General features: G+C 44.4%; 2 protein-coding genes across 2 annotated transcripts in view; both read left to right on the top strand.

Annotated features, from left to right (window-relative positions):
* The window catches only part of HEPHL1 (hephaestin like 1), an 87,903-nt gene extending 80,734 nt beyond the window's left edge, over positions 1 to 7,169 (top strand). Inside the window, exons 18-20 of the mRNA XM_025893999.2 lie at positions 6,172 to 6,334; positions 6,801 to 6,872; positions 6,967 to 7,169. Coding sequence (XP_025749784.2) covers positions 6,172 to 6,334; positions 6,801 to 6,872; positions 6,967 to 7,169 — 438 coding nt within the window. The remainder of the gene's footprint in view (positions 1 to 6,171; positions 6,335 to 6,800; positions 6,873 to 6,966) is intronic.
* Positions 7,170 to 12,409: 5,240 nt separating this feature from the next.
* Positions 12,410 to 21,092, top strand: part of PANX1 (pannexin 1) — a 47,683-nt gene continuing 39,000 nt past the window's right edge. The window contains exon 1 of the mRNA XM_025893825.2: positions 12,410 to 12,849. Coding sequence (XP_025749610.1) covers positions 12,669 to 12,849 — 181 coding nt within the window. The 5' untranslated portion in view covers positions 12,410 to 12,668. The remainder of the gene's footprint in view (positions 12,850 to 21,092) is intronic.

Here is a 21,092-nt window from a genome sequence, read left to right as displayed (position 1 = left end):
GAGTTTTCTCATCAGTTGTATGGGGTAATTTTTACCACTCTGGATTATGCTGTTAATACTGTATATGAAAGCACCTGTAATAGTTTGTTTCTTTTCCTTAACCTTCCCCTTTTCTTTTACTTTCCTTCTATTTCCTTTCTTTTCTATGTCATTAGCTAACAGAATAGCCCTATCCAGTAAAGGAGATACTTCAAGCTCTGGCTTGGGCTCCAAAACTTATCTTGCTTTTTTTTTTGCCCTACTGAGCTGGGCTGGGTTTTTTGTTGTTATTGTTTTTTTTTTTTTGCCCTACTGAGCTGGGCTGGACCATGTGTGGCCTTCTGCCTGTCTAGCATCAAGCTGTTCCATCTCGGTGGCACTGGCTATACAGAATTACCCTGGGGAGCTGTTTAAGAAACAGACTGCCAGGCCCCCACCCTGGTCCTGAGGAATCAGAATCTCAGGAATAAGGTCTAAATAGGCCATCATCCGGGGCGCCTGGGTGGCTCAGTCCATGAAGTGTTTGACTTCAGCTCAGGACATGATCTTGGAGTCTTGGGATCAAGCCCCGCTTCGGGCTCTGTGCTCAGCAGGGAATCTGCTTCTCCCTCCCCTTCTCCCTCTGCAGCTCCCCCTGCTCATGCTCTCTCTCCCTCTCAAATAAATAAATCAAATCTTTAAAAATAAATAAATAAATAGGCATCATCCCAAGTGCTTAGTGAAGTCTATAAGAAAAAAGAATAGAAAAGAATAATCACTTCTAATCTGTGGAAGTAGCTGCATTGGTCCTTTCCAGTTATACAGCAATAAATAGTAACTTTAATAAAATGCCTAATGTTTCCCCCCTGTATATTTATTTAACATAGTTGAAGACACCAAGGACTAGCCTACAATGACTACAGTTTTACATATTAAATGGCTATGCCGCTTTTCAGAACTTGGCTTTTTCAACTCACATCTTTAAAAATATATTAAAAATTTATAAAATTCAATAAAATTATAAAAATCATTCTATACACCTGTACAATTATTTGGTATACATATTATATAAACTTTAAAATTATAGTACAGTTGATATTGAGTAAAATTCCCTCTGTTTAGTGTGTAGTTCTGTTTTGGGAAGCACACATGATAGTGTAATCAATACTGATTAACATCCCCATCACTCCCTCAAATGTCCTTGTTGCACTTTCTAGAGTCAGCTACTTCCTCATCCTTAACCCGTGGCAACCACTGATATATTTTCTGTCTCCATAGTTTTGCCTTTCCTGAAATGTCATATAAATGGAATCATACCATCTACAGCATTTTGAAACTGGCTTGTTTCACTTAGTGTAGGCATTTGAACTGCATCCATCTTGTGTGTATCAGTACTTTGTTTCATTCAGTTGTTGAGTAGTATTCCAGTGTATTAATATACTGCAGTTTGTTAATCCATTTTCCCATCGAGGGGCATTTGGGTTCTTTCTGGGTTTTAGTTATTACAAATAAAGTCATTGTAAAGATCGGTATACATATTTTCCTGTGAACATAAGTTTTCTTTTCCCTTGAGAAAATACCTAGGAGTTGGATTGCCAGACCATGTCATAAGTGTATGCTTAACTTCATAATAAACTGCCCAAGTATTTTCCACAGAGGCAGTACCCTTTTGCATTCCCACCAGAAAGCATGAGAACATCACCTATTCCACACCCATATCAACACTTGGTATCTTCCATTTTTATTTTATTATTTCTTTGCCATCTTATTAAGTATGTACTGGTAGCTCATTGTTTTTTATTTACATTTTCTGAATCGCTAATGATATTGAGTATCTTTTCATGTGCTTATTTACCATCTGCCATCTGTAAATCTTGGGTGAAGTGTCCAAATTTTATGCCCATTTTTAAATTTTGTTGTTCATTTTCGTATTGTTGAGTTTGAGGGCTTTCTGCATACAAATATTTTACCAGCCACAGGATTGCAAATATTTGCTCCCAGTCTGTGGCTTATCTTTTTATTTCCTTAATGTTATCTTTCAAAGAACAGAAAAATCTTCATTCAGATGAAGTACAGTTATTCATTTTTTTCTTTTATGCATCATGCTTTTGGTGTCATATCTGAGAAATCTTTGTCTAACTCAAGGTCACAAGGATTTTCTTCAAGCTGTTTTATAGTTCTAGGTGTTCTATTTAGGCCTCTGATCCATTTTAACTTTCATATATGGTTCAGGGTTTATTTTTTGCATATGGATGCAGTCATCCCATCACCATTCATTGAAAAGTCTACCCTTTCTCCCACTATGTCAAAATCACATTGATCGTGTATATGTGGGTTCATTTCTGGGATGTCTGTACTGTTACAGTGATCTATGTATCTGTCCTTTCTTGAGTACTATCCTGTCTTGATTACTTTAGCATGATAGTAAGTCTTTAAATCTGGTGGTGGTTGTTTTAGCTATTCTAGATCTTTGCCTTGCCATATAAATTTTAGAAATAAATTGATTTCTTGTTGACTTCTATTAAGAAATCCTGCTAGGATTTTTATTGGAATTGCTTTGAATTTGTATATTGGTTTGAGGAGAATTGATATCTTAACAATATTAAGTCTTCCAACTCATGAACATGGTATAGCTCTCTATATATTTAGATTTGCTTTGATTTTTTTCATCAGTGTTTTGTACTTTCAGCATACAGATCTTTTTTTAAATTTTATTTTATTTAAATTCAATTAGCCAATATATAGTACATCAATAGTTTTTGGTGTAGTGTTCAAGAATCATTAGTTGCGTATAACACCCAGTGCTGATCACATCATGTGCCATCCTTAATGCCCATCACCCAGTTACCACATCCCCCCCACCTACCTCCCTTTCCACACCCCTCAGTTTGTTTCCTGGAGTCAAGAGTCTCTCATGGTTTGTCTCCCTTTCTGATTTCTTTTCATTCAGTTTTCCCTCCCTTCCCCTATGATCCTCTGCACTATTTCTTATATTCTACATATGAGTGAAACCATATGATAATTGTGTTTCTCTGATTGACTTATTTCACTTAGCATAATACCCTCCAGTTCCATCCATGTCAATGTCAATGGTAGGTATTCATCCTTTCTGATGGCTGAGTAATATTCCATTGTATATATGAACCACATCTTCTTTATCCATTCATCTGTTGAAGGCTATCTCAGCTCCTTCCACAGTTTGGCTATTGTGGATATTGCTGCTATGAACATTGGGGTGCAGGTGTCCCTTCTTTTCACTACATCTGTATCTATGGGTAAATGGCCAGCAGTGCAAATGCTGGGTCATAGGGTAGCTCTATTTTTAACTTCTTGAGGAACCTTGATACTGTTTTCCAGAGTGGCTTCACCAGCTTGCATTCCCACCAACAGTGTAAGAGGGTTCCCCTTTCTCCATATCCTTGCCAACATTTGTTGTTCCCTGTCTTGTTAATTTTAGCCATTCTAACTGGTGTGAGGTGGTATCTCACTGTGGTTTTGATTTGTATTTCCCTGATGCTGAGTGATGTAGAGCATTTTTTCATGTGTCTGTTGGCCATTTGTATGTCTTCTTTGGAGAAGTGTATGTTCATGTCTTCTACCCATTTCTTGACTGGATTCTTTGTTTTTTGGATGTTGAGAAGTTTTTTTATAGATCTTGGATACCAGCCCTTATCTGTTATGTCATTTGCAATTATCTTCTCCCATTCTGTCAGCTGCCTTTTAGTTTTGTTGACTGTTTCCTTTGCTGTGCAGAAGTTTTTATCTTGATGAAGTCCCAGTAGTTCATTTTTGCTTTTGTTTCTCTTGCCTTTCGAGACGTGTCTTGCAAGAAGTTGCTGCAGCTGAGGTCAAAGAGGTTACTGACTGTGTTCTCCTCTAGGATTTTGATGGATTCCTGTCTCACATTTAGGTCTTTCATTCATTTTGAGTTTATCTTTGTATATGGTGTAAGAGAATGGTCCAGTCTCATTCTTCTGCCTGTGGCTGTCCAATTTTCCCAGCACCATTTATTGAAGGGACTGTCTTTTTTCCACTGGACATTCTTTCCTGCTTTGTCAAATATTAGTTGACCATAGAGTTAAGGGGCCATTTCTGAGCTCTCTATTCTGTTCCACTGATCTATGTGTCTATTTTTGTGCCAGTACCATGCTGTCTTGATGATCACAGCTTTGTAATACAGCTTGAAGTCAGGCATTGTGTGGGCCCCCAGCTTTGGTTTTCTTTTTCAACATTCCCCTAGCTATTCAGGGTCTTTTCTGGTTCTATACAAATTTTAGGATTGTTTGTTCCAGCTCTGTGAAAAATGTCGATGGTATTTTGATAGGGGTTGCTTTGAATGTGTAGATTGCTCTGGGTAGCATAGATGTTTTAACAATGTTTGTTCTTCCAATCCATGTGCATAGAATGTTTTTCCATCTCAGCATACAGATCTTGCCTATATTTTGTTGGATTATTACCTAAGTAATATCATAGGTTTTGGTGATAGTATAAGTTGTATTGTCTTTATTTCAATTTCTAATTGTTCATTGTCAATATATAGAAATATAATTGATTTTTGTGTAATTGATCTTGTATCCTACAACTATACTAAATAGTTCTAGTAGCTTTTTTGTAGATTTTTGGGGTGATGGTTTCCTACAATGACAATTTTCTGTGAATTGAGATGGTTTTATTTTTTCATTCCATCCTTATATCTTTTATTTCTTTTCTTGCCTTATTGTACTGGCTAGGACCTCTAGTATTTGTTGTATGTGAACAGTGAAAGGGAATATCCTTGCCTTAGTCTTAGGGGGAAGTACTCAGTTATTCATAACTGAATATAAAGTTAGCTGTAGGTTTTTTGTAATCCCTATTAATAAGTGGAAGAAGTTTCTTTCTATTCTTAGTTTGCTGATGATTTTTATCATGAACAGATGTTAAATTCTATCAAATGCTTTTTCTGAATCTATTGAGATGATCACATTTTTATTCTTTAGTTCGTCGATAATTTTTTTTTTTTAGTGTATTGGTGATTTACATAGATTGATTTTCAAATATTGAATGAATTTTCAGTCTCAGGATAAATCATACTTTGTCACAGTGCATTATCCCTTTTATATATTGCTGGATTCAATTTGCTAGTATTTTTTTAAGGATTTTACATTTATGTTCATGAAAAATATTAGTTGTAGCTTTCTCTTCTCATAAAGTATTAGGGTAATGCATAGGTAAATTATTAGGGTATCAGGGTAATGCTTACCTCATAAAATGAGTTGGAAGTGGTCTGTTCTCTTCTATTTTCTGGTAGGGTTTGTTTAGTGTTGGTATTATTTCTTCTTTAAATGTTTGTAGAATTTGCCAATGAAGCCATCTGGACCTGGAGTTTTAATTTATTGGAAAGTCGGAAAATCTTAATATAGTTCCAGTTTCTTTAGTAGATAATCTGAATAGTGATCTTAGGAAGTTTTCATCTTAAGGAATTTGTCCATACCATCTAAGTTTTAGAATTCACAGTTATTCATAATATTCCTTTATTATCTATCCTTTTCAATGTCTATAAGGTCTTAGTGATGTCCCCTCTTTCATTCCTAATGTTTGTAACTTGTGTCTTTTTTTTTTCTTGGTCAGTTTGTCTAAGGGTTTTTATTAGTTATTTATTGTTTTATAACAAATTACTCCAAAACTTAGTGGCCTAAAACAATAAACTCACAGTTTTTCTGGGTCAGAAATCTGGGAGTAGTTTTGCTAGTTGGTTCTGACTCAGCATTTCTCATGAGGCTATAGTCAAGATGTCAGCTGGACCTGCAGTCATTAGGTTTGACTGGGACTGGAAAATCCACATCCAAACTCACTCAAAGGGTTATTGACTGAAAGCTTCAGTTCTTCACCACATGGGTATGGCGTGGGAGCTGACTTCCCCCAGGGTGAGTGATCCAAGAGAAGAGAGCAAGAGAGAATCTAAGTCTTTGGGAAGTAGAATGCCATCACTCCTGCCATATGCTATTGGTCTCATATACCAACTCTCATACAATGTGGAAGGGGACTACAAAGATTATGAAGAGCAGGAGGCAGGGATCATTGCAGGCCATTGTGGAGGATGGTTACCACAAGGTTTATCAATCTTATGGACCTGTTCAAAGAACCAGTTTTTGTTTTCTTTGATTTATCTCTATTATTTTTCTACTCTCAGTTTCATTGATTTCTGCTCTTATCATTATTACCTTCTTTCTGCAGATAGATAAATCTTACCGAGAAGATGTGTATGATCTTTTTCCTGGGACATTCCAAACCATTGAACTGTTTGCAGATCACCCAGGGACATGGCTGTTACACTGTCATGTGTCTGATCACATCCATGCTGGCATGGAGACAACGTACACAGTCCTTCGGAACATAGGTACTGTTTTCTGTCAGCAATGATGGGTGATAGCACCAGGCTTCCCATAAGCCCTGAAAAGAGGGGGCTCAAGAGCCCCCAAGGGCTCAGAGTCAAGTAAGAGAGGCAGACATAAACAGTAACTACAATAGAATATGATACATGCCAACATAGAGTGCAGAGTACAGGGCCCAGTGGCAGCAGTAGGAGGTAATGGTTAACAGTGTGGGGATATGAGCAAACATTCTAGAGGCTATAATGCTTCAGATGGATCTTAATGGGTTAGCGGAAGCTTGAAAGGTAGATGGGGGTAAGGACAGCATGTGTATGGGTATGAAGTAGAACAGTGAGAATTTAAGAAAGACCTGCAGATACAAATGGGATAAAGTCCTCATTGGTAAAATGACGTAACCCTTGAAATAACTCATGTATGAAAAGAATCTACTTCTGTTGTTTATAAAACAATCAACTTGTCATCTCTGTCCAGACAACAGGATCCCTTACTCCACCAAGTCTCCGTCTGGAGGAGCGTCCCGCCCAGCCACAGTGCCCTCCAATGGTAACGATACCCTCCTGGAATCCCGCATGTGAATGGTCAGCGTTCACTCCCTAGGGAAAGGCAGAGGACTGACATCTTACTTTTCTTTTCACAGAAGAACCTGGCAAGGAGCAGCTCTATTTCTTTGGGAAGAATCTGGGTCCTAGGGCAGCCAAAGCAGCCTTGGTCATCCTCTTCATCACTGGACTCCTCCTCCTGATCTCCACAGTAATTCTCTCCATCAGACTGCAGTCTGCAAGGAAGCAGGTTGCATACCGGGAAGTCCAGTCCTGTGCACTCCCCACGGATGCTCTGTGAACCAGCTGGTCTTCCTCGGCAAGGAAACTGGACAAGGCATCATTCATCAAGAAAGGTTTACATTATATCCTGGATCAGGCTCTGATCCTTCAGAACACAACCAAAGCAATTTGCTTTTACTTATTTATTTTTTAATGGGCTGTGAATAATCCTCAGGTATAAAATACAGAAAGAAGAACAGGTGTGTCTGAGAAAAACACAGTCTGTTCTCTGAATGAATTTGCTGAGGTGGGGAAACCTTCTGAAAGATATCTTTATTTTCCTTTTTTTTTTTTTTTTTTTGGAATTCTTAGATTAGACGGTGCTTCCTCAGCTAACTGTCCAAGTTTCCAGATGGACGACTTTGAGAGTTATACTGCCTCAGACACCTATCTGGAATGGCTCTGATTTTTCAACACTGTTATGTAAGATGTTTCCCTTAGTCGTTCCAGGGAAAATAACTTTCTGAGGAGTTCATGGAAATGTCTAAATCAGTATCTGCTGATAGAATTTGACCAAATGAAGTTTTTGGAGCTTTAGCCAGCTCTCCTGGCCTTTTCCACTTTAATATAAATAGCCTGTGCCCCGTTTGCTACAGAAGGCGAAGTTACCAGCATAAAAAAAAATTCCTGCTGTTTTTATGCAAACCGGTAGAGATACTTTAATGTTTACAACTCACTTCATGTTCTATGTTTTTATAATGTTTCCATGGCAACGTTTTTTCTTTTCCCCAAAAATCATCTAGAGAATTTGATTTGTATTTTAGAACGTGGAGGGCCGGAAGCTATAAAAGAGCAGGATAGGTTCTCCCGTTGTGAGGCAGAGACTCCCCAAAAGTTTAGTGGGAGCTCCTGTATGAGGGAGGCTTTGCAGGAGGTGAATCTGGACTTGAGCTTGGAGTCTGATTTTTCATTCACCTAGCAGGATCTTTCCAAGTCTGCATCTTCTAGGAAATAAAAACAGTCTCATCACGTGAGCAACACCAGGAAGAATTCATCAGTGCAGCTGACTGGTGGGGAGAAGAGATCTCACAAAATTCTCGATTCCATGCCTCTTAAAGACAGCCCTTTGTGGTAGGAGGGGGAAAAAAAAAGAGAAAAGGCTAGAAAAGAGAGAATCTGAGTGGCAAGTTTTAAATCATTAAATCGGCTTTGAAGACAGGCATTACAGTTTTCAAGGCTCAAATGTAAAAATAAAGTATCGGACTACTAAACTCAACCCATTACAAGGCGATCCATACTCTCTGTATACATGCCTAAACATTAGGTTAAGATTGATAAAAGCAACTTTGCTTATTACTAGACTGAGAAATTGCCCTTAACTCAGGGCAATATGCCCTGTGATGCCAATGTCAATGCCAGATGAGTGATATCAGTACATCTGCCTTAGCAGATCGTTTGGATGTCCAGATGAACAAGTAGGACCTAAAAAAATAACTCTGGTGGAGGGACCTTTCATACTTTCTCATCTTCATCTTGGTGAGGGGAAATGGGTAATTTGATAGAAGTTATGGTATTACATAAACCAGGATGCGAATGCTAATAGTTCTGTTCTTAGTTTGCTCGAATGTCATATCAAACAGTGTACCCAAAGGATTTTGAATTCCAGCCTGCTAACCACTGATAATGTGATTTTGTAGTATGTGCTCTACGGTTTTCATACATGTGTAGGCTGTATAATTTCATAATAATAATTATGATAAATGCCTTATTTATAACTCACCTAGACAACAAATTATTTACTTTTTTCCTTTTCTCTTAGTCTATTTTTTTAATGAAAATGAAACCATAAAGTAGTTTGATTACACCATTTCTCTTTTTAATAAAGTTTCACAGATTATAAGATGGCTCTTTGCATTTTTTTCACTATTACCTAATCACTAGACCTAGGGCAGGGGCTTGGTTAAAGGAGAATTGTCTTTTAGATATTTAGCAACTATCCTAGTTATACCCACTAAAGGAAATGAAACAAAATAACAATACGTCTCCCAAAGCATATGACTCTCCTCAAACATTATTTCCTCAAATGTACCATACTTCTTTCTCTGCCTCAGTCCTTTGAGAAAATCAATTACAATTAGATACATCTCCTGTCACAATGGAAGAAGTGTCCCTGCTCCTAGCAGAGCAGTCTCTTACTTGGCTCTGGACTAACCCTTCTTGCTCTCTCAAGGACTTCATTCCCTCAGTGTTCAGCTTTGTCTAGTGCATGAAGTCATCAGCAGCACCCACCATTAAAAAACAAACAAACAGAGGGCTGTGGTCCTTAACTTCATAACCCTCTCTAACCCAGTTTCTCTGTTCCATTCAGAGCAGAACTTTTTGCCTGTACCACCTCACCTCATGAATTCCTTACCCCATTCCAGTGACTTCCAGTCCAGTGTGCCTTGCTCCCACCTCCCAGTCTGCTGTTGTCAAAATCAACAACCATGATGCCATTTCCAGTGGCTTCTTCCCCATCTTGATCTCACTCAACCTATCCACAACTGACAGCTCCTTCCTTCAAAACACCTCGCAGTCCGTTATCAGCATGACCCCTTGCCAGCCTTCCTTCTTCGGTTGTTCTTCCGTCTCTTGCTAGTTCCTTCTCTCCCATCTAACTTAAGTGTTGGCATGCCTCAGAGCTTGGCACTGGGCCCTCTTCTCTCTTTTGGCCTCTGGGGTAGGCTGAATAATGTCCCCAAAGATTTTGTGTCCTTATCCCTGAACCTGTGTTACTTTATATGGCAAAAAGGACTTTGCAAGTATGATTAAGTGAAGGATCCTGAGACAGACTACTCAGGTTGTCCATAAATAGACAGTGCCCTTCTAAAAGAGAGGCAGAGGGAGGTTTGACTACAGAAGAAGGCCATGTGACAACTGAAGTAGGACACTATGCCATGGCTTTGGAGATGGAGGAAGGGGCCACAAGCCAGGGAATGCTGCTCTAAAACCTGGAAAAGGCAAGGGAACAGATTTTCCCCCAGAGCCTCCAGAGGGAGCTTGACCCTACGGGCATCATGTATTCCATTGAACATGATTTTGGACTTAAGAGTTCCAGAACTGTTAGAGAATACACGGGAGCCATCAAGTTTGTGGTCATTTTTTTACAGCCCTCTTCATACCTTATTTCATCTATTTCACTTTTAATTATATCCAAACTCCTTACATTGGTCTTGGGCCCAGCCTGAGTTGGCCCGTGCCCACCTCTCCGACTTCATCTCCAACTCTTCTTTTCTCTAGCTTTGATCAGTTCTTGTGTCCTGCTAGTTCTTTTCTGCCTCAGGACCTTTGCACATGCTGCTTTCTGTGCCTGGAGTACTCTTCCTCTCCAGCACTCTCATCCCCCTTCCTACCTTTCCTAGCTCATCTGTGAGCTCCCCAGACTGCCCTCTGTTATTTCCTATCTTCACTGTTTTCCTTTGTAGCTCTTATCACAAGACATGACCATTTTATCCTTCTGGTGGTTTGATTTTCTTCTGCCTCTTTGTCTGCAATATAGGCTTCATGGAAGCCTGACCTTTTTTTGTTCATCACTGCGTCCCCAGCACAGACCACAGTGCAGATATATAATAGTTGCTCAGCAAATATTACTTGAATGAATGTATAAGCAGAATAGACAGTGTTGTGGGCTGGACTATTCTGACTTCGACCATTTCGGTTGCAAAAAGTCTCATATTCAAATGTCAAATGTCAAGGGCCTGAAACAAACAACAGATTGTGGGACAGTGGCTGTGAGGTCCACAGCTGCTTTGGCTTCCTGCTAATAAATGACACTGGGCAGGGAGGGCATGGGAGGAGCATGTATTACTCAATCCCTAAATGCACTTTACAATTAGGAAAAAAAGGTCATCAAAAGTAAGGAGAGGCTAAGAAACTGTCACAGCTAAGAGGAGCTAAGGAGACATGATAACTAAACACAATGTGGCATCCTAGATGGGATCCTAGAACAGAAAACAAAAGGATACGACATAAACATTAAGGAGACATGAATAAGCTAGATTTTAATATTAATGAAATTATGTATTAATTAATGTATTAATGTAATCTGATCAACCATCAGATTTTGTATATTTAGGAGAGAGGAGCAAGTGAATTTGGAAATTGGTTATGGCAGCTGGGAGAAATGGAAGCGTTAAAGATGGCGCTGGAGGCTTCTGGCTTGGGTATATGAGTGGATGGTGGTGCATTCAGTCAGACAGGGAAGACTGGAGTTCAGCTGGAGAGGAAGATGACTGCTGGCCTGGCCATTATGAGTCCGAAGTCCTGTGAGCCATCCCAGTGCAGAGCTGTGTAAGCTGTCGGATGGGAGTGTTCAGGGATCAAGACGGAGACAGGTCTGAGGGCCTCGAGGGCAGACGGAGGAGGCTAGCCTGGGCCCGCCCAGGTACAAAGGGCAGAGAAGGCAGCACAGCCCAAGGAGCCCTCCAGCTTAAAGGTCCTGTCGGCCGCACATGTTGCCGGCTGGAGCATCTCCTCCTGTTTCTCATGCTCCACTTCCTGTAAGTGGTTCAGAAGCAGCTGTCTGCAGCCCCCAATGCCACCCACCCGCGGGGAGCCCGGGGCCGGCTCCCGCACCAAGCCTCGGCCGACTGGGAAGGCCAGAGGAAAAGCGCGGATCGGGCAGCGATAATTGAAGTGTGAGAGTCTGGCGCACGCAGGGCTCCCCAGAGACCTCGCGCCTCCACTCACGCAAGCTCCTGGAAGGGTCCACAGTCCCCTCTTCTACACCATTCGATTGGCTTTTGTGGCAGCCGTTGCCCTTTGAAGCGTTCGCAGCTCCTTTTAAGCCGATTCCGCCCCATAGAACTGTTGGGAGTGGGGCGTAAAGGGGGACCCTCCTGTCTACGCGGTGAGAGGTGGCTTTCAGAAATGATTTCAAAAAATCCCGGTCGAGGAACTGGGGAGGCTGAGGCCGAAGGGGGGCGCGAGTACCACCGAAGTACCGCTCGGTGGGAAGGTCCCCCTGCAGAGGTGGATCCCGGGGTCCCTGCACGCTGCCGCGCCCACCCCGCCCGCGTCAGCGCGGTTTCCGGCAATTCCACGCGCCCGGGTTCTCGCGCTCGCCCAGGGTTCCGGAAGAGCGCGGCTGGGCGTGCGGAGCGCGCGGGCGGGCCGGGGGGCGGCTTCGGGGCCCGGGGCGGGGCGAAAGGGGTCGCGGGAACGCCTGGTTTTAGCGCCTGCGGACGCGCGCGAGGCGGGGGAGCGCCGGGCGGCGCGCGCAGCCCCGGGACCTGTACGCGGTGAGCGCGCGGGGGCGGGCCTGCGCCCAGCCGGCGGCGGACGAGCGAGCGCGAGAGCTCCTGCGCCCGGGCGCACGGCGGGAGCGGCGGTGGTGCTGTGGCTCGCCAGGAGCCGGGAGCCCCGACACACAAAGGCTGGTGGGATGCGTGAGCAACCCGGGAGCCGGGAAAGGGAAAGGGAAAGCGAAAGCCGCGGGCACGGCAGGTGACGGCGAAGGCGCCGCGCAGTCCTCCCGACGCCGGCGGTACCCGGGCCTGCCCTCCTGGGCCTGTCGGCCCGAACCCGGCGCGCCGCAGCCATGGCTATCGCCCACCTGGCCACCGAGTACGTGTTCTCGGACTTCTTGCTGAAGGAGCCCTCGGAGCCCAAGTTCAAGGGGCTGCGGCTGGAGCTGGCCGTGGATAAGATGGTCACGTGCATCGCCGTGGGTCTGCCCCTGCTGCTCATCTCGCTGGCCTTCGCGCAGGAAATCTCGATCGGTAAGGCCCGGTTCGGAGGGGCAGGGTGGGGCCGGCCGGCGTGAGCCGGCGTTATCCGAGGTGCCCGGGTCTGGTGGGAAGTGATTTTATTGCGCGCCCCGGGAAGCCCACTCGGCTGCGATGGGCGTGAACGTCGGGAAGAAAGGGGAGCCCCGGCTTTATGGCCTGAAGTATTCTTTGCCCACGTGGTTCATTTTATACGCCTGTGGATCCTGCCTGCATCCCTACTGCTCAGTTCTTCTGTCTCCTCCTCACGGATCCTGAGTGTGGCGTAGCGTTTGTGTCTGCCTCTTAGGACCGGCGCCCTTGCCATCAGATTTGTCGAAAACAGTGGTCTCCTATTCCCTTCCCCCCACCCCTACATTTGTGTAATTACCTACAGAGAAGTTCCTGAGTGGCTGAGCGGAGGATTGAAGAAAAGTACTGTATGAAATGTGTTCTCCCTTCATCACCTCACATTGAGTTGATGCTGACTGAGACTAGTTCTGCGGGGTTGTGAATGATGGGAAACAATTGCACTTGGCGGGTGTTAGAGGGATACCAGAATCCTCCACCCGGACAGTCTTGTTATGAATGTAGGATGAACAAGTCCCCTTCATGTAGACTATTATTTACTCATAATAACACTTCCAAGGTGCGAAAGTATTTGGGGCAGGATCACGTGGCTAATAAGACTCTGGGCTTCCTCATCAGCTGTTCTGACTTACAGCACAGGAGAGGATGTTTATGAGTCAACAGGACAGCTAGAGCCTGTTCACTAGGGGGGAGAAGAGAGGCCGGTGGGGCTGGACCTTGGGGAAAGCTTATATGAGAAATTGTGCTGGCGCTGAGCCCTGGAGCAAGCGTGGGTGGGATTTGGATAAGCAGAGGTGAGACCTTTGCTAAGATTTTGAGATCGCAGAGAATGTTACATGTTCCTGGAAGGAGAGAGATAGTGACTGTCCCCCACTGAGGCAGGAGAGTTAGTCACAGTTCTTGGGATATGAGCATGAATATGGGTCCAATCCGTTAGAACAGAGGAGTGCAGACTTGATGCTTTTAAAAGTGCAAAGTTACTGTTTGAGCAGAGGATGGACCATTACTTAATAAACCTGATGGTAGCATGGAGGGTCTAGGGTCAAGGAGGGGAATTGGAGCTAGGGAGGCCAGATGCCAGACGATGGGGCATTAACTGAGGTCTTGTGCATACGTGGCGGCCAAGATTTGAAGGGAAAGGATGGGAGAAGATGATTTCTAAGAGATCAAGGAACGATAAGCAGCCCCTGGGTACCTAGTTTTTAATAGGTCATGAAGGGCAGATATTGACCAGAGTTGTTAGAAAGGCTGCAGATCTGAGTGACTGGAAAATGGTGGTGCACTCGGAGGGGAGAAGCAGAGGGAGGAGAGAGAATCTCAAGCAGACGCCCCACTGAGCGCAGAGCCCAGTGTGGGGCCCGATCTCGACCCTGAGATCACCACCTGAGCCGAAATCAAGAGTCGGAGGCCTGAGCCACCCAAGCGCCCTGAGGATGGTGGTATTCTTGATGGGAATAGTGAAGTTGCAGGAGGCGTAGGTTAAAAAAGGGTTATGGTGAGCTTGATTTTGTGATCTACAGCACTAAGTTGTTCAACTTGGCAGGAAGTTGCCAAATTCATTGTGGAAAATAAGTGATCAGTTTTTTTGTCTTTGGGCAGGCAGAGTCATGGGGTTTCCTTCGGCCTTCCAGATGACCAGGAGTTGGGACTTCCAGTAGAAAGGAAAACCACCAAGTAGCTTAGGTCCTAGAGAGTTGATGCGCCCCCATCAGCAGATGTTCCTTGAGTACCAGCTGTGGGCTGGAGCCAGTGCTAGGCACCATGGCCCAGGAATAAATGAGGCATGGTCCTCGTCGTGGAGAAGCAGCAGTCTTGGGCATCTGATGCCAGGAAGAGGGAGTTGGTTACCCTCCGTGATCAAACTTAACATCTACCCTGCATAGTAGAGGGATTCTGGAGGCAGAAGCACTCTTGACACATTCAAGTTGATGGGCTGCCGGAGAGGCATTTGGTTGGCATTGGGAATGGGTTTATCCAGCAGGAGTCTGAGCTTATGCTATGTGCAGAGAGCACAGCTGTGCGTTGAGTGGGACACGAAAGGAGTTTGAGGCATGGTCTTCTTCCCACCCTGCGAGAGTTTACCACCCATCTGGGTACTAGGACAGATGCGCTGACGGGTGACATTCAGCAGCATGTGGTTCAGTGACAAGACAGTGTCACCCAGCAGGTAGAGGTTGGCAGGGACTTGGGTGATGCTGTGGAGCAGACTCCCCTTCTTCTCAAGTGCTTCAGGACTTCTGAGGGGAGGGCATGCATGTAGGATGACCCCAGCTGCACTGGGGAAGACCTGTCAGATTGAGTACTCATTAGATAATGCCAGAAAGAAAGATATTAGGGAGGAGAAGAGAGGTACATAAATTAATGCATGGAGTCAGTACAATGGAGTCATGTCAGGGAGCATTAAATTTTGTGCAGTTTCAGCTTTTGTGTGAAAGCAAGAACAAGCCGAGCGATTAAGGAGAATAACAGTGGAGAGAGAGAGTGATTTAAATGGAGCAGGCACCCACCACTCCAATCGGGAGCACTGCCCCCGAATGAGTGTGAGATGGGCCTGCACGCTTAAAACATGGCTTCATCCTCCTTTTCATAAGTACGCCCCACCTTGCTGGTGCCTGGAATATTCTTTCATGGTTGTACTTTGCACATTGCATTATAACTTGTTCATGTGGCCCCCTTACTTACGAGATACTTCTATTGATCACTAGAAGCTGGTGTCTTGTACGGCACATGGAAGCCCCTCTATAAGGTTTGTTGAGTGAATGAAAGGTGACAGGTTTTGGCATCATCAGACGTCTGTTGATCCCAGTGTGCATGATGCTGTTCTTGGCAGCAGGGCAGCGGGACACTTGTAAGACCTAGACCCTGCCCCTTGGAAGATGGTTGAGCAGAGAAGAGGGTCATAACCTCATCACACAGGATTCATGGAATCTGGGCGGGGTCAGAGGTGTGCAGCCGGGTGCAGTAGAAAGCAGAGGGAGGGGTTGCTTCTGACTCGGGGTAACAGCCCCGGGCTCAGCGCAGGGAATGGTTGAAACTGAACTCTGAAGAAGGGTTCCAGATGTACGGAGCAGTGCGAGCCAAAGCAGGGAGGCGTGGGATGCTGTGTGGCTGTGGGAGCTTTAGGGGCAGACACAGTCAGGAGAAGGGGGAAAGTGGGAGTCAGGTCAGTCCAGAGGGGCTCATAGGGAAGAGGGTGCCGTAAATCTCACTGCTTTCCCATTGGTGTTGGTGTGTGTATATGCAGTGTGAAAATCACCTTTAATGGCTACAGATACCAATTTTCCTCTCTTCCTCTTACATTGATAACCTGGTATACATAAAAATTTGTTGATCGTGTTAGGAAATCCTCTTAAGCCTAAAATACGTTTTGTTTTCCAGTTTCTGAAAACTCATTTTCCATTAACTAGTATTCTATAAAAATAGGATCCAAGTTGTAATTGGGTGACAATTTTTGCTTTAAGGAAACATTTTCTTTTAAGGAAAATGTTCTCCTAAGTCTGAAATTTTGCACAGACTTCTTAGAATTAAAAAAGTATACATGTACGGGAGCAGAGTGGAAGATTGGAGAATGTCCTCATGATAAAACCTATTGGGCTTTATAGTAAAGGCTTCTCCGTAGTCTTTGGCCCATTTTCTCACTAGTTCAGCCCACTGGGCTTCTCTTAGAAAAGAGGGACAGACTCTTCCCAGGCCACAGAGACCTGCCAGTGGGGCAGTGAAAGACGGTTATTTAGGCCCTCCTGGGTGCTGGCATGGCGGGGGGTGGTGGTGGCTGCAGGCAGAGTCCATGCACAGAGATTCTCAGCAGATATGGCCCAGCGTGGTGGGCGCTGGTGTGGGGCTCCTGGCACTTGGGGGGCATTGCTGTGGGACTGGGGAGCAAAAAGGGGGCCCTGCCTTGCTGTCTGCCCACAGGTTATGGGTCATTGTAGAAGTGATGAGGTGCAGAAGAGCAGAGACGGGCAGGTGCCCCTGGTCAAGGTCAAGGGAACTCTGGTAGCCTTTGTAGCAGCCTGGGGGCAGGGACTGCTTATTGATCCTGACGGCCCTGCGATGGGGAGAATTACAAGCAGAAACAGTCTGGAGGGATTTGCTAGGGGACTTTCTTAACCCCCACATTTTTGCTGGGAGCATATGGAAGGCTTTTGGAAAGTGAGCTAACTGACTTGAACTGATGTAAGAATTAAAATACGCACCTGGCCTGGTGAGGCCTGATACTTCTACTGAGCCCGCCTAGAACACTCCAGGCCCGGCTCCCCAGGGGGCAAGTTGGGTATGGAGAAGAAAACAACAACCCAATTTTGCATTAACTGGCACAGAGCAGAAGTTTCAGTGTCATCGTGACTGGGCCAGGAAGACTGGGTTGGGGGCCAGAGAAAGGGAACTGATGCTCTGTTTTCCCAGCCCTCCCTTTTTCTCTCCCCTTGCCTCCTCTCATGCCTTGTGCACAAGTGCTCAATAAAAATATGGTGAAGGAAATGCTGGAGCACATTAAGGACTCTCTGGAGTCCTCCCTTGGACTGTGGCTGGGGAGCGCGGGCATTGCGGGAATGGGAAGCATGGAAGAAGGGAAGCCAGGTCCAAATGCTAAGGTCAGGCCAAAGGTTGCAGTCTCCAGTTCCCACCCATTGTTTGGAATTCACCAGCTGGAGGCAAGGGGTTCCGGGTACGGAGAGGGAGACTTCCCAGTCGCAGGGCTGCCTGTGTCATTTAAGAACACAAGTCATGTCCAGTCATAGATTCCTTCCTGACGTCTGTCCCCGATAATAGCATTCACGGAGACAGGTCATCATGGGAGGGAGCCAAGTCGTCCCACTTGACTTAGAAGGGTAGGTTATATTCCAAGTACCTCAGATTCCCTTTTGCAGTGTTTTGTGGCAAGGAGGGAGCTGTGTTTGTAGTGTTGAAGGGCTCTACTATGGAGGGCGGATGAATGTCATTCCCTGTGGCTTGCCAGCGTGGGAGCTGCAGGGGGACAAAGTTCTGTGCCACGGAAGGACCCTCATTCGAATACACCTGCCCCCAGAGAGAGATTAGGAACTAGGTGGGTGGCATCTCTGTTTTGAATACAGATATAAGTAGGGGCGCCTGGGTGGCTGAGTCCATTAAGCTCAGAGTTGTGAGTTCAAGCCCCACATTGGGCTCCACGCTGGGGGTGGAGCCTACTTAAAAAACAAACAAAAAGAATACAAGCGTTAGTAGACTGCCCGGCCTTTAAGCTCTGAGATTTTAAGAGGGTTTATCTAAACTATTGAATAAATAGATGCCCTAAGTGTGCTACCTTTCAACATGAGTGGGATTCATGTTCTTGGAGTCTTCTGACAGGGTCTGCTGTGCCCTTGGCTCAGGGCTGTCCAGGGCCTGATGCTGAGGGAATCCTCCTGAGGATTTGCTTCTCCCGTGCACTGACCTGGCATGTCAGGAGGCCCTGGACAGGAGAGCCCCTGTCTCCTGCCAGGATGCTTCTTGCCCTGAGCTGGCGTGGCTGGACCGGATGAGCAGCGGGGCAGCTGGCGGACCCCCGGGAAAGGGTGTTTCGTCTGCCCTGGGAGCCTTCGCTCCCCGCTGCCCCCCCCCCCCCCCCCCCCAGGGAGCACCCACAGGTCTGGGTTAGCTCCGCTCCGCAGCTAGTTTTACAGGGCGGGTATTAGCCTCTCCCCCTCCTCCCTGCATAGCCGAAGGACAGGTGACAACTGCAGCTGCTTCCAGTCCTATTAGCATAGAGTCCCCGTTGTGTTTCCTGCACTTGGGAGAGGCTGCTGATGCGTACAATTTTTCTGGGTTTTTTTTTCTTTTTTACTCTTGTATTTTTATTGTACAAATAGTACCTACATACATTCTGATGATAAATGATGCATAAGCCTCCTTCATCACGTGCTAGAGGTAACCACCATGGACGTTTGGTACAGCCTTAAAGTCCCCTTTCTCTCATTAGTACACCGTGTGTACACATTCTTTTAAAAACAAATTGAGTCATACGCAGTGGTTTGCTTTTTCCCACTTAGGATGTTTTGGAGAGCGTTCCATGTTAGTATGTAGGCATTACTTCACTGTTTTTTTTAATTGAAGTATAATTAACTTACAGTGTTTATTAGTCTCAGGTGTACACTATAATGATTCAGCACTTCCATACATTACTCACCCCTTCGCCCATCCCCTCACCCACCTCCCCTCTGGCAACCACCAGTTTGTTCCCTGTATTTAAGCATGTATTTTGTTTGTCTCCTTTTTTTTTGTTTCTTAAATCCCACATATGAATGAAATCGTAGGGTATTTGTCTTTCTCTAGCTCCGTCCATGTTCTTGCGGAGCATGGTATGTTCTCACCATAATTCATCTAAGCACTCTCTCAGTGATGCATATTTAGGTTCTTTCAAACTTTCTACTATTACACACAAGGCTTGTTTGTACAGAAGTCTTTGTAAATGCTCCCCTCCTCTCAACATTGAAAGGAAAGAAGAAACCAGTATCAGTTTCCAGGATGAAATCATTTTCCAGGATAGTTTTGCATTCCTGAGTTCTTACTGCAAGTAAGTACAAGAAAGAAAAAAAAAAACCTACCGTGTATACCCTCCACCACTAACTCCCTCTAAATGTTACTCTATAAGAAGATTGGAAGAGACATTTTGATGTGCTTTCAGTTTTAAGAAAGATTAGCCTCTTCCCAGAAGAAAATTACAACATTCAAACAATACAAAATTACAGCTCCTGAAGTATTCTCATAACACACTGTAAGTTTCCTTTCTAGCACCCACCATAAGTTGCAGTTAGATAATTATTTCTAAAAATATTTGTTGAATACTGTCTCCCCCCCACACTGTAAGTTCATTGAGGGCAGGAACCACCTTTCCTCTGTCTGGTTGACTGCTCTATCTGTAGTTTCCCACATAAAATTTGATACACAGTAGGCATTCAACAGAGTATGTGAACGAACTGAATGATCAGCAATGTCAGTAGGATTGGATCCTGAGTGTTAGTTATTATATTGTCTGTAAGATGGAATTTTATGTATCTTCAAAGAGTTAGTGTTAAAAAATTTGTCAAAAATATTTGGAAACTCTGTAGAGTGTCATTGGAACTGATTAGAATAACAATAATAGAGCAAGGAATATGAATTGAGAGAAGATAAGCAAACATTTAATAATGATGAGATCAATTTTTAAAATTACTAGAACTTGGGGCACCTGAGTAACTCAGTTGGTTAAGCGTCTGCCTCCAGCTCAGGTCATGATCCCAGGGTCCTGGGATCGAGTCCCGCGTTGGGCTCCCTGCTCAGTGGGGAGCCTGCTTCACCCTCTCCCTCTGCCTGCCACTCCCCCTGCTTGTGCACACACTCGCTCTCTCTCTCTGCCAAATAAATAAATAAAATCTTTAAAGAGATAAATAAAATAATTAGAACTTGCCCAGGCAGCATTTAGTCTTTTTTTTTTTAATTTTTTTATTTGAGTAGAGTTGACATACAATGTTATATTAGTTTCAGGTGTACAACATAGTGTTTCACCATCTCTACGTGTTACACTATGCCCACCTCAAGTGTAGCTGCCATCTGTCACCTTTACAATGCAATTACAGTATCATTGACTGTATTCTCTCTGCTGTACCTTCTCTTCCCATGACTTACTCATTCCATAAACAGAACCCCTGTCTCCCATTCCCCTTCACCCATTTTGCCACTCCCCCCCAGCCCCCTTTCCTCTGGCAATAATCAGTTTGTTTTCTGTATTTATAGGTGTGGTTCTGCTTTTTGTTTGTTGGTTTATTCATTTGTTTTGTAGATTTCACATCTGAGTGAAAGCGTGTGATATTTGTCTTTCTTGGTCCGACTTATTTCACTTAGCATAATACCCTCCAGGTCCATCTATGTTGTCATAAGTGGCAAGATCTCTCCATTTTTTATGGCTGCATAATATTCCACTGTGGGTGAGAGTGTGTGTGTGTGTGTACACATACCACATTTTTATCCATCTAACGGTGGACACTTAGGTTGCTTCCATATCTTAGCTATTATAAATAATGCTGCAATAAACATAGGGGTGCATATATCTTTTCAAATTAGTGTTTTTGTTTTCTTTGGGCAGATACTCAGTAGTGGAATTATTGGATCATGTGGTATTTATATTTCTAGTTTTTGGAGGAACCTCCATACTGTTTCCCATAGTGACTGTATCC

Source organism: Callorhinus ursinus, unplaced genomic scaffold, assembly GCF_003265705.2.
Source record: "Callorhinus ursinus isolate GAN/ISIS: 27379988/994484 unplaced genomic scaffold, GSC_fseal_2.0 scaffold76, whole genome shotgun sequence".
Classification (NCBI taxonomy): domain Eukaryota; kingdom Metazoa; phylum Chordata; class Mammalia; order Carnivora; family Otariidae; genus Callorhinus; species Callorhinus ursinus.
Note: the sequence above shows the minus strand (reverse complement) of the source record. Positions and strands in the feature narration are given on the sequence as shown.